We start from the raw sequence: 17,771 nt of genomic DNA on the forward strand, positions 1-17,771 counted from the left end.
TTTTATTATTATTATTATTATTATTAAATATATTAAGATATATTATTATTTTTAAAATTAATGTCATCATACATCACAATTTTTATATTTTTAAATTTTAACCATAAATTTTAATTTATCTTATTTTTTAGCACAACTTTTCCAAACTTTTCATTATATAGCCCGGTATATTTTTTATGCTTTATTTTTTATAAAATGACGGTGTTTTTGGCCGTGTGGATGACCAAAATGACGTTATTTTAAATATTTATACTACATATGCCACATAATAAAAAGATGTATTATTAGATGAGACGTTTTATAGTTTGTAATTAAATCGAGAAAAAAACACACGAAAAGTTTTGCTATATGTTGACATTAATCTTTATTTTAAAATTTATTTTTTCAATAATTACTTGCAGATTTTATAAATTCAGTTTATTAATTTATCATAATTGTATTTATTTTCAAACCAAATTATTTTTTAAATATAAAATTTTACGTGATTTATCAATTACGACTATTTCCTTTTATAAGTATTAAAATTTTAGAATAATATTCTAAATTTGAAAGGGTTACCCAAGTTTGAATTTAAAAACTAAATTGGTTTAAAAGTGAATATAATTACAATAAACTTTTCAAAATGGAGCATAATTGCAAAATTAAAAGATTTACACAATATATATAGTAAAAACAGAACTGATAATGGGAGTATTTGACAATTTATACAATTTTACACCATTACGAGACATGGAGTATTTATTAAGGCAAGGTAAATAGTGGGAGGTTAGGGCTATGCATGCGCATTTGAACATGCTTTTGTTGGTTGGTTTGGTTTTATATTTCATTTTTCAACTGTTTCCAATTTGATCAATTGCCTATTTATTGATACCAAAATGTACTTTGCCAAGGGTTGCTTCTGTAGCTTGACTTAGAGGTCTTTTTTGTGGAAAATTATTAGTCATTATATATAAAGAAAGAGTCTGAAATGGGTGGTTTTGCCATAAAGAAAATGAGAAAACATAAGCATTTAGACCTCTTCTTTTGTCCACCAACCTTATAATTGCATGTCCTTAGCTTATGTAGTTATGCTATAATTAAAGACATTTGCATCAATGAATCGGTCACGAATAGAGATTCTTAGGTAGACTCAATATATTACGTTATTCATGAACTTGTCTATTACATTATGACACGTCATTAAAATAATGGCATTATTGTAATTTTATTTATTATTTTTTTACACATTTGAATAGAAATATTATGATAATGCTATTATTTTAATGACGTGTTATAATATGATAAGTTTAGTACACGGATGACGTGGTGGACTGAGTCCACATAAGAATTTTGTGTCACGAACGGATTTAAAATGGTGACAATTATTTATTTTTTAAAATTTTGATTTTTTTAAAATACTATGGAATTGATAAATATAGTTTTGCTACCTTGAAATTATAATATACACACCTTAAACTCTAGATTTTATCATTTTTTTTTTTCATTTTATAAACTTTAAGCATAGCTTTTAAAAAATATTTCAATTCGTCACTCAAATTGGTAACACATTTTTATAAATGTCCATATATGTATATATGTAAATCATCTAACATCTAGATATATATTAATTCCGATATAATGACATAACTTAAGAAAATAAAAAAATAACCAAAGACAACTTGTGACTAACGACTAATTAGAGGACCAGTGACGAAAAAGAGGGGGAATGGAAGGGCTATGGCCCCTCCAACTTTTTAAAAATGTTAAAATAATCGATAAACTTTTTATATTTTATGATTTGATCCTCTTTAGTTTTATAATTTGTCCTTTTTAATATTAAAATTCTAATTCCGTCATTGAAGGGGCCGGCTGCCCACCTTGCACCCTTTCGTTCCGCCTCTTTGCAGTCTGTGCAACGGAAATGGAGTAACAGCTACTCTGTTGGGCATATAACTAAATAAAAATGAGTATACAAGTTGTACAGCATTTTGAGAATTGAAATGAGATCATTGATGATGGAACTGTGATATCAAAGTAGGCATATATGTAGTGGAGTTATTGAAGTTAATTTGTTAATTTCGGGTAATCTTCATACTCACTGACTGCTATACTAAGCGGGTAATTTTTATCAACAGTCCCTGAACTTTTGTATCTCTCTTTCAACCATCCCTAAACTTTAATTCATACCCCAACTATTCCTAAACTTTAATTTCATACCCCAAAAATCTCTAACGCCGTTTTTATAGTAACTCCGTCCAATTTTTTTATTTTATTTCTCTACATAAACATCATCTCGTCATTTTTAATTTGCACCACCTAGCGCCTAGTTACGTATTCAGATCAACAAATTGGACGAAATTACCTAAAAATGATGTTAGGGACTTTTAGGATATGAAATTAAAGTTCAGAGACGGTTGGAGTATGAATTAAAGTTCAGGAACGGTTAGGAGAGAGAGACGAAAGTTTAAGGACATTTGGTGAAAATTACCCTATACTAAGCATTAACTAGTCAATTGGTTTTCTTTCAATTTAATTGTACATGCTAAATTTATGCCTCCATACCTCAAAATGTACTATTTTTCTCAACTGTGGGTCACATTGTGCCCTCGGGTCTGTACCATGCAAAAGAAAAATAATTTCTCTTTGACATTTTATGTTAAATTATAGTACTATTAATTGTTTTTGAGCCGAGAATTTTGGTCCTAACTGTCTAGGCTCAAAAACAATTAATATAATTTAAGATAAATTTAATATTGACGTTGAGGTCTCTGAAATATATTATTGATATTTTTTATTTTAAAAATCTATTTAATATTCTTTCAGTTTTAATTCCGTTAACTAAAAGACTCTTTCGTTAATTTGAAAGACTATATCATTTAACAGAATTAAAACTGAAACACCAAATCGATTAAAAAAGTGAGGTAACAAACTGTTTAATAAAACTAAAAGTGAGTGATCAAACCGTTCACGAAATTAAAGATGGGCTATTAAATCGTGTAAAAGTAAATGTCGAAATTAACAGAGGGGTCTAATAGTTAACGAAATTGAAATTAAAAGATTATTAAATAAACTTTTAAAACAGAAAGTACTAAAATGTTAATTATATAGTCAAAAACTTTAAAGTAATTTGTTTTTATAAACTAATAAATGAGAACTCTAACTACGTCAAAAAAGTGGATATAGATGAGAGAAATTCTTAGGTAGACTCAGTCCACCACGTCACTCGTAGACTAAACCTATCACATTATGACACGTCATTAAAATAATGGCACTATCGTAATATTACTATCCAAAAGTGTAAATAAGTAATAAACAAAATTACGATAGTGCCACTATTTTAATGATGTGTCATAAAATGATAGGTTAGTCTACGGATGACGTGGTAGACTGAGTCTACCTAAGAATCTCTCTATAGATGATCTAAGAATTAGTATCTGACACCCCCTCTACATTTAATGCAGAAGACACCGTTGATTGGCATAGAAAAAAGTCAAAATTCTAGAAAAGTTGATGATAATATTAAAATAATGCTTGCCCCGTTTAAAAACAAACATATCCATAATAAAAATTTAATTCTATATAAACATTATGAACTAGAAGTTCCCATGGACCGGATCAGCCCGTGAACCGGCCAGGAACCGGCCCAGTCATATCCGGTCCGGAACCGGTCAAATCCGGAACTGAATCAAAACCGGCCTGGAAGTGTGGAAGCCCGGTTTCGGACCGGTTCCAAAAAATTTAAACCGTGAACCGATGGTTCCGGGTTGAAACCGGCGGTTGAAGGGTCGAATCCGTCGATAAAAAATATATTAATTTTAGTACTATAAATATCATATAAGATATATACTATATTTGTTTTAGTTAATTTTTTTAATTAACATAATATTTATAATTTGATTTATTTCATTATTTTCTTACAATATTATCTTCTCATATTATTTTATTTTTAAATTATACTTTTTAAAAATTAAATTTCAATTTTACTTCAATTTTTTTTGAACCGTCTAAAATCCGAAACCGGAACCGTCCGGCTCCGTACCGTCATGGAACCGTTACTTAGACGGTTCCGGACCGGTTTAACTTTTTCTTGAACCGTGATCCGGCGATTTCGAACCAGCACTAGCGGGTTATGAACCGTGGCCACCTCTATTATGAATCGAGTCTAGTAGGATTCGCTCATCGAAATGGACCTTAAAACTTGCTGAAATATAATAAATCAACGAATTATGTTCAAATTAAGGAATACAGAATCCTACAAGACTCACTCATATAAAGAATAATCCACGAGAATTTTTCCAAACAAACAAAGGACCGAATTTCATGAGATTCAGTAATCAACTCCGAACATAGATATTTAAACATAGAGTCTGAATATGACTCGAACTAAAATATTTCTATTAAAGGGGATTTTAAAAGACTTGACCTTCTAAAAACTGAGGAATATATTCCTATTCAGAATCATATTTCTAATCAAAAAGTATAATCCCATTTCGTAGATTTATTTTTTAATAGATTTACACGTACCAAATAAAATTTCTTTTCTATTTGAATTCATCTGCTAAGCGGAAATCCATTTTTTTTTAACTTTATAATACACCCCCCATACTTACTATAAAAGGATTTGAGGTATTGCTTATACATAAATTCGAATTACAATTAAAACTATTTTAAATTCAATACCGACATAAGCATCAGAGTGTTTATTAGGCGACCACTGTTCTATCAGCAGTTTAATACTATTTTGCAGGTTAAAATCCGTTGAGAAGACAGACTTCATCATCTCATTTTCTCATGTGTTATATAAGAAGGTCATATCATTATTTTTGTGTCATTTTATATAGAATTTCCTTAATTATCTTCTTTTCTCTTTTTAAAATTGATGATCATTACCTAGACACAAATTATAAGACCATCATTAATAAGATACAATTAAAAATATAGTCGTCGTTATTTCCTTCTTAATCTATGTGCAAAAAGCATTTGTCCTTTCTTAAACGAGATGGAAAAGGTATATTATTTTGAGTCTATAAAACTTTCCTTACTTTACTTGAGGTGACCGTCGTTTACTGCTCGGCCGTTTTGGTTTAAAACCTCCAAGTCACAGTTCAATAAGAGTTAAAACCGGCCCTATACTACTTAAAAGGGTTGTTATACACCGGGTTAGAACCAAACCAGTTATTGTTTGTGATTTTGACCGGTTCAAAAAAATTAACTTATAATCAAAAATAAATTTATATATTTTAAAAATTTAACTTAGTATTCAACATGTACAAAAAAGTTTAATAGTTGATGACTGCCCTAATAACTTAAAAACCACATCTTTAATTGTTTGTGCGTTTATACCCTTAATTAGGAAAAAGTTAAGTTGTACCCTTATTTGGATTTTATTTTCACCTTTACCCCAATTTTTTTAAAAAATGATTTATTAAAAACAACTAAATATAAGGATTATTTTATACTTTCTTTATTAAAACAAATACAAACAAATCCTTCATTTTTAAAAACATTGAAGTACGTTCTAAAAAATAATTTATTTTTTCATTTAAATAAATAAAACACTTCCGTCGGACCCCGTCACCTAACTTCCGCAGACCCTCCGCCCAAATTTCTCATCTGCCGCCGTGCTCCTTCTGTAAAAGGAGGAACATATATGTTCCTACTTCTAGAAGGAAGAACATATCGTTTACATCCGAAGAAGGAACAACTACTAATGTCCGTTTTTTATAATTATATTGATGGTTGTTTTATATTTTTGTTTTCTGTATTTTGGGGTCTAGTGTCTGTTTCCGTGTCTAGTGCAGCCTGGAATGAGGTTATAATTGAAAAAAATCGAAAAGGTGAAATATTTTAAGTGATTAAGTCAAAATTATATTATCTTAAATATTTTTCCATTTAAAAATATTTAACATTATTCATAAAAAAAAAAGTTATATGATTGTAATTTTTTTCACATATAACTAATAGTAGATATGTCTTAAATTATATACACTTTTACTAAATTGTATATATTAACTTCTACTACTCTCTCCATTACATTTTAGAAATCTCATTTGTTTTTATACATAAATTAAAAAAAAAATTATTATTTTTGTCTTTTCATATTTTGTCCCTATTTATGATAATGGAATTTCACATAGAATCCAGTTGAAATGGCTAAATGCATGATTAAAGAAGAAATTCAATGTAAATACACTCTAAAAATAGAAATGAGATTTTAAAGTGAGACACCCTAAAATGAAATATGAACTTCTAAAATGGGACGGGGAGTACTATTTTTAGATTTGACTAACTTTTTTAGTCTTATTAAAATCATTTTGATGGGATAAATTTATAAAAAAATAGCAATAAATATTTTTAAAATTTTAAAATAATATTCCTTTCGTCCCATAAATATGGAAAAAATAGGCACTTTTTTGTCTAATTGAGATATAAAAAAATAACCACATTTATTGATAATTTAGAATAAATTATCAAACTATACTCTCATAGTATTATTGTATGAGCATCAAATGCAATGAGTGTTATCTTATGTATTGGTTGTATTATATCATATTTACAACAAACCAATTTCTAAGTGGGAATTCTACTCCATTTTAGAGAATTATGTCTCGCGATCTGAAAAGATTCGCGTAACATCTTCCAGTAGGAAATTTTTTGTTCTTTTTGGACAATTGTTAGAAGTGTAAGAGTTAAAAAAAAGGATATAACCGCTATAATGACCTGACATGGAACAAGATACAAAGCCTTACTCATATAACCTTGTAAAAAAAAATTACATAACTGCTTTATCACAATAAAATCCAATACTTCTCTGACAAACAGAAAACTCGCAAACATTTCGTAAAAAAAAAAAAAACAAACCTTTCAGAGAAAGGACAACAAGCTTTTGTAAAGAAAGACATTCGCCGTAATAAAATCACAAAAAAATTAATATAGCCTATAAATGATTCCGACTTCAATTTTCAAAGGTTTTAATCTATCTTTGATTATTGATTTATTTATATATATTAAAATTGATGCGTCTCGTCGATAGATTTACCAATAAAAACAAAAAAACATGAAAAGAAATTTAATTGTATTCTAAAAAAATACTAAAAGAATGGCTACTGCGAATGGTAAAAATAAATTATTTACTTTATCCGAAACGAAAAATAAAATAAACTCCTGATAGATAGGGTTTTCTATTAGAAAGAGAAAAAAAGAAAGAATAGAGAAAGGTTATCTATAATGAAATGATTTATTTTTATTAAATAGGTTAAACAGATTTTTTTTTTTTTGGTACAGGGTCCATGAGGTTTCCTGAACGGGTCTCAACTATGAGACGGCACCTTTAAACCTTCCACATTCAGACTAATCCCCACTCGAGCCGTGTAGATCCCTTGCGGGAGGCAAACTCTGGCCCCAAGTTTTAAACAGAAATTTTTTTAATTGTTATTTAATTTTTTTATTATTAATTTTTCTACATCACGACGACATTATTAGTTTGTTGCACGAATGACATGACGCAACGATTGTGTGCAATAATTTTTCAAATACAATAGCTACATAACGCTTCACTCTTAAAAAATTTGAATAATATTCAACCATAACTAATGAGTTTTTTAATTCTTAAAAATCACTATTTTTTTTTATTTTTATGGATGGAGGAAGTAAATATTATAAAAAATATTTTCTCAAATACAATAAATATTATGCACGCGAAGAAATAATTTATTCTATGTATGACATGTTAAAATTTAGAATTTATATTATAATTATCTTCTAAAAGGAATAAAATGTTTCTATTTTCATCATAGAGGAAAATACATTGTTTATTAAAAAAAAAATCATGAGCCACTAAAAACAGAACGCGCGAGTCTTGCAGCAAAAATTTCCGATCCCAGAATTTGGTCAAAAATAATTCCGGCTGTCGGCAGTCAACAACGCGATTAATATGTCATATGTGTACCGTTAACCAGTAAACTGTTGACTTTTTTTATTTTTTATATATGAGTATTTTCTAAGTGTATTATTTTCGGTGCTTTTTTTATATTTTTTAGTGTATTTTTTTTATGTTTAGTTGGTTAACATTTGGTGCTTTTTGGATTTCCTTTTGGGTGTTTTTTTTTGTTTATATATATTGTAGTATTTTAAGTGTATTTTTTTAAAAAAAATTGTAATTTCTTTTTTAGTTTGGAAAATTTTGAAAACTTCCCCTGATATTCTTATAAATATTTTGTTTTCGTTTTTTTTTTTGAAGGAATGCCTTTTATATACAGCAATTACTAATAGAAGTCTATTATTTTTTAAAATTAAACATATAACTTTTTGTCATTGTAATAAAAAAAACTGATTGATGAACTATCTTTTTGTATTTGAGGCTTTGAACATTGGAAGGTAGGAAGGGGGGTGATTAATCAATAAAAGGTAAATTAGCAATCATTATGGAAAATTTTCTTTTTATTCCTAATCAGTTATCCCTATAATTTGTATTCATGATCAAAACATTTTACTTATGGAAGGGAGGATCTATAATTTATATATTCCTAAAGTGCTTCAGACTATTATAGGAAAATACATTATTTAATTATATTCATAAAAATATAATTATAGTTGTTGTTGCACAAACAAACTAAATCAAGAAAAAAAAAGGGACCTTAACCTTTGTTCAAAAATCTTATCTATACTGAATGTATGTCATTAGTGGGATATTTAACATAATTTTAATCAATAAAAATTTAAAAATATCATTATTTTTAGACTTAATTATCGAGTACTCCATTTTTTTGACTTTTTTCATTTATGATCCAAACTTTGAAAATCGTTCACTTTATCTTATTTGTCAATTTTCAATTTCGGTTATAGCGTTTTGTTCAAATTAAAGTGAAAAAAATTTCAAATATATTTTTTATATTGCTTCATTGTACTAATTTACATTTTAACCATAAAAATTCAGAATTTGAAGGGCAATTTTTGAATTTTTTTTTTCCACTTTATTATAAACATATGGCTACAATTAGAATTAAAACCGAAAAATAGGTTAAACTTGACGATTTAAAAAGTTTAGACAAAATACGGAAAATAAAAAATATGAGGCATTTTTTAATAATTAAGCCTTACGTTTATAATAAACTTAAGGTAGGTAACTAGATTTTCACGTTTGAGAAACAAACCACCCTGTAATTAATTTTTCATGCATAAAAAACATAACTTGATGAACCAAATTCGTACAATCTGACTCATTGCAGTTTACATCTCTATCCTTAAACATTTTAACGTTAGAAATGTCACTTATTACGGGAAAAAACAGGATAATTCTAACAGATAATGAAAATTAATGGTGCAGAAAAAAATGTAAAAATTAGAAATGGATAATAACTAATTAAATGCTAGATAAAACAATAAATCCAGAGATTTTAATTAATTTTGCATTGAAAAGCCTCTCTGTAATTCTGGTGGGTAGTTGCATTCTTATTTATTTATACGTTCATTATTTCACATGTGAATGTCACACTTTTCAACGATATCTCCAAAGAAAAATATCACTACTATTTTTTTTCATTTTTTTTCTTAATAGTTAAATATATTTAGACCCAAGAAAAAAATAATTATTAAGGTCAATCGTGTGCATTTTTATACAAAAAGTGGGATTTAATTTCCTTATTTTGTTTACTTTCTTTTTGGATTCTTTCGTATATAAATACTGCACAGGCCTTGATTCTTGAATACACTAAAACAGAGTTTTCTTGGTATTTAAATTATTTTAAAGATTTAAAGATTCTCTGTGTTTTTTTTAAAGATTACTAATGGCAGATCATGTTTTGGATGTCAAAGAATGTCCTCGTCTTCCTCCTCCGCCTTCTAAAGATTCAATCCTGAGTTTTTCTGTGCCTTTCATGCAAAAGGTCGTGATTTTAATACTTTTTCTGAACTTTTTTTAATTACATTTTGACCCCAAAACTCTGAAAAAAGACCATATTTTTGTTATGCAGTTGATAGCTGAGGTGGTGGGGACGTATTTTTTGATATTTGCGGGATGTTCATCGGTGGCTGTGAATTTGAACTTTGATAAGGTGGTGACACTTCCCGGAATTTCAATCGTTTGGGGTTTGGCGGTGATGGTTTTGGTTTACTCCGTCGGTCATATCTCCGGCGCCCATTTTAACCCGGCTGTCACTCTAGCTTTTGCCACCTGTAAGAGGTTTCCTTGGAGACAGGTACAACTGATTTAACTAAATTGTTGAAATTTGGTCTATGAATCTTGATGTTTAAGAAATTGTTTCATATTCAAAATTGGTTTAATTTAATTGCTTATTTAGTCAGAAATAAGAAGTTTGTCCAATTGTACCCTTGCTAATTTTACGGAAATTAGAAAAATACACCATATAATAATGCAGAATTTTTTGAATTTAGACATTTGTTTTGATTCGTATAGGTGCCGGCTTATATAGCGTGCCAAGTCGCTGGTTCGACATTAGCCGCCGGAACAGTTCGGTTAATTTTTACGGGCAAGCAAGATCATTTTACTGGAACAATGCCGGCAGGGTCAGATATGCAATCCTTTGTGGTTGAGTTCATAATCACTTTCTATCTTATGTTCATCATATCGGGCGTTGCGACTGATAACCGAGCTGTAAGTGATTAAATTCTTCACCTAATCGTTCAATCTAAATTTAGGATATAAAACTAATTTAGTATAATTTGTTAGCCAATTAAGTTGGCTGATTAAGTTGCCAACTTATTGACCTTCTGAGTTAAATAACCTTCCAAGTAACTAAATTCCAAGGAATTTGAATAAATTATCTGCATCGAAAGCGATATGCGAATTTAGAAACCGAAAAGGTTACATCATTTCGTCTTGTGTTGGTTATGCAGATTGGTGAACTTGCTGGACTCGCAGTTGGCGCAACGGTACTTCTCAATGTGATGTTTGCAGGGTATGAACACAATCAATCCCTGCTTATAATATTCTTTTAATTCATAAACATTAATCAATACTATAGTCTAAATCGTTGACTAGTCATCGGATAATAATATTCGTTCATGACAACATCAATGATGTATTGCTCGTCGTAGTCAAAGCCATACGAGTACCAAAATAAAATTGCATTCACATCGAAATCAAGTAACACCCTTATTTCGGAATTGTGCAGGCCGATTTCCGGGGCGTCGATGAACCCGGCGAGAAGCTTAGGGCCAGCAATTGTGTCACATAAGTACAAGGGGCTATGGATATATATAGTGTCACCAATTTTGGGTGCACAGGCAGGTGCATGGATATATAATATGATTAGATATACAGATAAGCCATTAAGAGAGATCACAAACAGTGCTTCTTTTCTTAAGAGCACAGGTCGTGCTTGACATTTTACAGGATTAAATATTTATGTTTTTTTTTTAATTTGATGTAATTAGATCTAATAGAAAGGGGAAAAAATGTATCAGTAATTGGTACAATAGAAGGATTAAGGATGTTTTATAATTCTTAATTTCCAACTTAAATGGAAGTTTTTATTTTGGTCATATCTGTCAATTTTAATTTTTAATTTGGGTCCCAAATCCCAATTAATATCTGTTCATATATTTGTGGGACAGATAAAATAATTATGGATTAAATAATTCAATCTAAAATTCATTTACATTCTACTACAAACAAAGAATTATGAATTTAATAATTTAATTTAAAATTTGTTGAAAATGAAAGGTTTTTTAATTTAATTAGATGACTATGAGAGACAGTTTCATGATTTTAATGCACATTTATTGGCTTCATAAGCGGTTGAATTTAGATCAGAATTAATTGAAGGAATTCATATTTTCACTGTACTGATCTCATTGTTCAATCTACAAAAGCCGACTGTTGAACCCTATCGAATTATTAACTCATATTCTATCGTCCCATTTAGATAAATATTAAAATTCAGAAAATACAATTAAATGGATTAAAATTAATTTTTTATCTATTGTTTTGATTTTATCATTTTAAAATATTTTAGATATATTAATAGCATATTAATAATTAATTTGTGATAAATAAAAAAGTAATTTTTTTTATTGGTGCAATCTGAGAGTATATGACTTCAATCTTAAATTTCTTACAATTGAAGATGAACTATAATTTGAGACAACAAAAATAATAGACTGACTTTTCAATTCAGAATAAAGATAGTACGTGTGTTTGATTTAGTTGTATCTTTTTTCTCCCATCTTATTCAATTTTTTTTGGAATTTTTCCAACAATTTTATTAAGGCTTGATGATACATTTATAATTTGTCAATCCCGGACGTGGTCGTGGTGATGCCAGAAGATTTTTTGTCGGAATGCAATGTTTGTTGTTGGAGTCTTTCTAGACTCTCCAAATTTAGCAGATTCGTTAGATATATTTTTTTGTTCTTAGGATTAGTCCTGTCTGATGTCATCTTTCAATGAAAATTTATTTGGTTCGCAGAAAAACTTCTTCAATTCGAAGTTTATGAGCTTTTTCCACATACGATGTAAATTGATGGATAAAGGCAATGTCGACGGCTTAACCTGCAATGTTAGACTGCTGATCAGATGGTGGTTGTCTGATGAGCACTCTGATGCTTAAATCAATATTGAACTTAAGATAGTTAATTTAATTATAATTGTAATGTAGTTGGATGTTTAGTCAATACCTCAAACTCCTTATATAATAGCAGCGAGGAAATACCTTATAGAGTATAAATAGGAAAGAGATTGAGTGGTGGCACGCGGCAGTGATTGGGTGGTGGCAGGTGGCGGTGATTGGATGGTGGTGGATGGGTTGACCGAGTGATTTAGGGTAGATTATCAGAATATTGAGTAAAATCAGAAATATTTTCATTAATCATCAAGAAGAAAATACAGAAGCTTATATAGAAGCTTTGATAACTGAGCTGCTATAACGGCTCTTTTCCTAACTGACTCCTTAACTAATTCTGTTTTCCATAACAGAAACTTAAATGGCTAAATACATATTTAACTACTTCTATTTATTACACTTTTACATTGAAGCCTTTATACTTTAATATCCCCCCTCAAGCTGGACTGTAGACATTGTGAAGGCCCAGCTTGTGTAAAAAAGCAAGAAAAGTTGTTGAAGGCAATGGCTTTGTAAAAAAGTCTGCAAGTTGCTGAGCTGATGCTATAGGAAACAAATGAATTAAACCATCTTCAAGCTTCTGTCTCACAATATGACAGTCAATATCTATGTGTTTAGTCCTTTCATGAAAGACTGGGTTATGAGCAAGGTAGCAGGCTGACTGATTATCACAATACACCAAAGCAGAAGAAGGATTGTCAACAGCAAGATCTTTTAAAAGATAATTCAACCATTGTATCTCACAAGTAACATTGGCTAATGCCCTGTACTCAGCTTCTGAGCTGGATTTGGAGACTGTTGCCTGCTTTTTAGTTTTCCATGAAACTAAAGCATCACCAATAAAAACACAAAATCCTGTTATTGACTTTCTTGTGTCAGGACAGGACCCCCAATCAGAATCTGAAAAAGCTCTTATCTTCAGTTTATTAGAAGCTGGAAAGAAGACACCCTGTCCAGGAGACTTTTTTAAATACCTCAAGACTTTTGATATTGCTGCATAGTGTTTCTGAGTTGGAGAAGCTAAATGCTGAGATAACTGTTGTACTGCAAAGACTATATCTGGTCTTGTACTGCATAGATAAACCAGTTTTCCCACCAATCTTCTGTATGCAGTAACATCTTCATAAGGAGGACTGTCTTCTTTTGTTAGCTTTGTATCAGAAGCCATTGGTGTAGTTGCAGGTTTTGAGCCAAGAAAACCAGTCTCAGTCAATAAATCAATTATATACTTCTTTTGGCATAAATTAATCCCCAGTTTTGACCTTGCAACTTCAAGTCCTAAGAAAAACTTCAAATCTCCTAGGTCTTTAATCTTGAACTCTGCATCTAAGTAGGCTTTGACTGCATTGATCTGTTGTAAATCATTACCAGCCAAAATGACATCATCCACATACACTAAAAGTGCTGTGAATGACTCATTCTGTTTCCTTGTAAACAAAGAATAATCTGATGAAGCCTGTATGTATCCTTGAGATAATAAAGCATTAGTAAGTTTAACATTCCACTGTCTGCTTGCTTGCTTAAGTCCATATAGAGACTTTGTAAGTCTGCAGACAGTGTTTGGTAAACAGGACATGCCAGGTGGTACCTGCATATAAACCTCCTCATGGAGCTCACCATGTAAAAAAGCATTGTTTATATCTAATTGCTGTATAAACCAATTGTTTGAAGCTGCTATAGTTAATAATACTCTAATGGTTGTCATTTTAGCTACAGGTGAAAAAGTATCTAAATAATCTATACCATTCTGTTGAGTATAACCTTTTGCTACTAACCTTGCCTTATGCCTTTCTATTGTGCCATCACTCTTATATTTTGTTTTAAACACCCATTTACATCCAATTGGAACTTTTCCAGGTGGTAATTCAGTTAAATACCAAGTTTTATTAACCTGTAAAGCATCTAATTCTTTTTGCATAGCTTCTCTCCAACATTCTGTCTTAATTGCCTCATTATAAGTCTTTGGCTCCTTATTTATATCTATTTGAACTGAAAAAATTCTATGTGCCTGACTTAAATGATTATAAGAAAATACTTTAGACAAAACATGAGGAGAAGATATAACTCTATGTCTTGAGACACTATTAGATTTTGGTAAGTGACACACATAATCCTTTAAAAAGGCTGGTGTGACACTAGCTCTAGAAGATCTCCTTACTGCAACATCCTGTGATATTCTAGATTCAATACTAGGCTGTGTTATATCTGGAACAGAATCTACAATCTCTCTTTCTATATTATTCCTCACATAATCAACATCACCACTAAAAGAATCTATGATATTAGGCAAAACAGAAGATGAATGAATTTCAGTAGCTATCTCAGAATTTTCATATGGAAATATATGTTCATAAAACCTCACATTCCTTGAAATAAAAACCTGTTTTGCTTTAATATCAAACAACCTGAAACCTTTTGTATTAGCAGGATATCCTAAAAAAACACACTGAGTTGCTCTAGGAGTAAATTTATGTCTATTATGAGGCAATGTTGATGCATATGCTAAACAGCCAAACACTTTTAAGTTATCAAACACAGGCAATTTATCAAACAAAATCTCATAAGGTGTTTTATTGTCAATCACAGGTGAAGGAATCTGATTGATCAAATATACAGCATGCATGACACAATCAGACCAAAAACAGACAGGAATAGAAGATTGAAACTTCAAAGCCCTAGCAACATTAAGAATATGTTGATGTTTTCTTTCTACTATGGAATTTTGCTCAGGTGTATATACACATGTAGTTTGATGCACAATACCCTTTGATCCATAAAATGATGGCATATGAAATTCTAAACCATTGTCAGACCTTACACATTTTATCCTTTTATTAAACTGAGTTTCAGTATATGCACAGAAATCTTGTAAAACAGACCTAGCTTCAGATTTATTTTTCAATAGAAATAACCAAGTAAACCTACTCTTATCATCAACAATAGACAAAAAATATCTATGACCATAATAAGAATTAAACCTGGCTGGTCCCCAAATATCCACATGCACTATATCAAAACAATTATCAACACTAGATTTACTTAATGTAAAAGGTAACTTTCTTTGTTTTGCTAAGTGACATGTTTTACAATGAACATCAGTAGGAATTTTTATTGAAGAATCAATATTTTGCAAACATTGTAACCTGGAATGTGATAAATGTCCTAATCTAAAATGCCACAAAGAATTTACATCCACTAAATTCACAGAACAAGAATTTACAGAAGAAACAACTTTAGAATCAGCAGAAGAAACAACTTTAGAATCAGAAAACTGTGTTTTATCAAGATGATAAAGTCCTTGAATTTGCTTAGCTAATCCAATCATTCTCCATCTGACAACATCCTGTATTATACACATATCTTTGTGAAGAATCAAACAATAATCATACTGTTTTGTTAATCTACTTGTAGAAATAAGATTAAAAGAAAAAGCAGGAACAAATAATACATTATACAAGACAAAGTCATTACTAAACTTAACTATGCCTATATGTGTTACTGGAATTCTAGAAGAATTAGGCAAAGTAACAAATATATCAGAAACTAATCTATATGATGAAAAAGATTCTAATGAACAAACAATATGATCTGTAGCACCAGAATCAACAATCCAAGTAGAATTTACATGTCTAACCTTATTTAGACAACCAACAAAACTATTAAAATAAGAATTAGACAAGAAATGTGTACCTGTCTCATTAGAATCAGCAATAAAATTTGTGGCAACATTATTGACCCTTGGAGAAGAAGCATTAACATTGGTGGAATTGTTGTTATTCTGAAGTAAACTCATTAACTGATTGTACTGCTCCTGAGTAATAGGTGGAACTGAAGTACTAGTATGCTGATTATTAACCACATTTTTGCTCTCAACTGCAGATTCATGAACAACATAAGACATATCTTGATTCTGATCATAAGACATATCTTGATTCTGATCATAAGACATATCTTGATCTTGTCCATAAGCATAATCTTGATCATCCACCATTATTACTTCTCCAACTTGATTTACATATGACTGAGTTCTAGATTTTGACTTATAACCAGGGGGATACCCATGCTTTTTGAAACAAATGTCCACTGAATGACCAGAAAAACCACAATAGCTACAAATAGGCTTACCATTATTTGGAGCACTATAAAACCTCCTCTGTCCCCCCTGTGGCCTAAACACATTTCCAGAACCAAAATTACCTACAGGTGGTTTATACACAAAAGACCTATTCTCCATTGATGCCCTATATCCAGATGATCTATTATCCAATGGTGGTCTGTACATAGAATTACTAGATTGAGCTGCAAAAACTGATGGTTCTACAGTCTGACCAACACCAATATTTAAACCAATCTGTCTCTCATTTTGCAAAGCCAAAGAAAAAACTTTATTTATTTTTGGCAAAGGATCCATCATCAATATCTGTTGTTTAATAACAGAATAACTCTCATTAAGTCCTTTCAAAAATCTAATGACATAATCTCCTTCTTGAAAATCTTTAACTTTCTTTAAAGCATTACATTGACATTGAGGGATACAAGAACAAACTGGAACTGCCCTAAAATTAAGATATTCATCCCATAAAATTTTTAACTGAGTGAAATAATCTGTAACAGACAAATTATTTTGCTTAAAAGCATAAATCTCCTCTTGCAGATCTGAAATTCTCAATGCATCTCCTTGAGAAAATCTATCATACAGATCTTTCCATACATCAACAGCACTATCAATCCATAAAATGCTTTGAGCTATTGAAGGTGATAAAGAATGTAAAAGCCAAGAAAGTACCATGGTATTACATCGCTCCCATACTGGATACATTTGATCTTCTCTGGATGGTACTGATATACTTCCATCAACAAACTTTAACTTATTCTTTGATAATAAGCACATTCTCATTGAACGAGACCAAGAATGGAAATTTTGTCCATTAAGTGGAGGATTAACAAGAATCAAAGAAGGATTCTCATTTGGATGCAAGTAATAAGGACTTGCAGGATTGTCAAATCCTAAAGCTGAATTTGCCATTGTTATGAACAGAAAAACAGAAATAGAAATTAGGGTTTCTTGAAATTGAAATCAAAAAATGAATCAGAATTGAAACTTTAAGAAGAAATTGAAAGAAAGAAGACTTATAAGTATGAATTAATTGATGAATTGATTAAGAAAGATAAAGAAATCGAAGAACTATAAAACTGAGAATCTGTAATCTT

The 17,771-nt window shown here is 30.1% G+C and overlaps 1 protein-coding gene across 1 annotated transcript; it reads left to right on the plus strand.

The window, feature by feature from the left end:
- Window positions 1-9,599: 9,599 nt before the first annotated feature.
- Window positions 9,600-11,481, plus strand: LOC126671266 (aquaporin NIP1-2). The gene is made up of 5 exons (XM_050365022.2): window positions 9,600-9,863; window positions 9,951-10,175; window positions 10,394-10,591; window positions 10,834-10,895; window positions 11,112-11,481. Exons 1-5 carry the CDS (start codon window positions 9,765-9,767, stop codon window positions 11,320-11,322), a joined length of 795 nt encoding a protein of 264 aa, XP_050220979.1. The 5' UTR covers window positions 9,600-9,764; the 3' UTR covers window positions 11,323-11,481.
- Window positions 11,482-17,771: the final 6,290 nt, after the last annotated feature.

The sequence above is a fragment of the Mercurialis annua genome, linkage group LG3 (genome assembly GCF_937616625.2).
Source record: "Mercurialis annua linkage group LG3, ddMerAnnu1.2, whole genome shotgun sequence".
In the NCBI taxonomy this organism is placed as follows: domain Eukaryota; kingdom Viridiplantae; phylum Streptophyta; class Magnoliopsida; order Malpighiales; family Euphorbiaceae; genus Mercurialis; species Mercurialis annua.

What these genes read in the sequence shown, in the direction of transcription:
- LOC126671266 (XM_050365022.2), top strand. Translation starts at nt 9,765, where the DNA reads ATGGCAGATCATGTTTTGGATGTCAAAGAATGTCCTCGTCTTCCTCCT. An exon ending in TTGCGACTGATAACCGAGCT is followed by an intron (nt 10,592 to 10,833) that starts GTAAGTGATTAA and finishes TTGGTTATGCAG; the next exon opens with ATTGGTGAACTTGCTGGACT. An exon ending in CTCAATGTGATGTTTGCAGG is followed by an intron (nt 10,896 to 11,111) that starts GTATGAACACAA and finishes GGAATTGTGCAG; the next exon opens with GCCGATTTCCGGGGCGTCGA.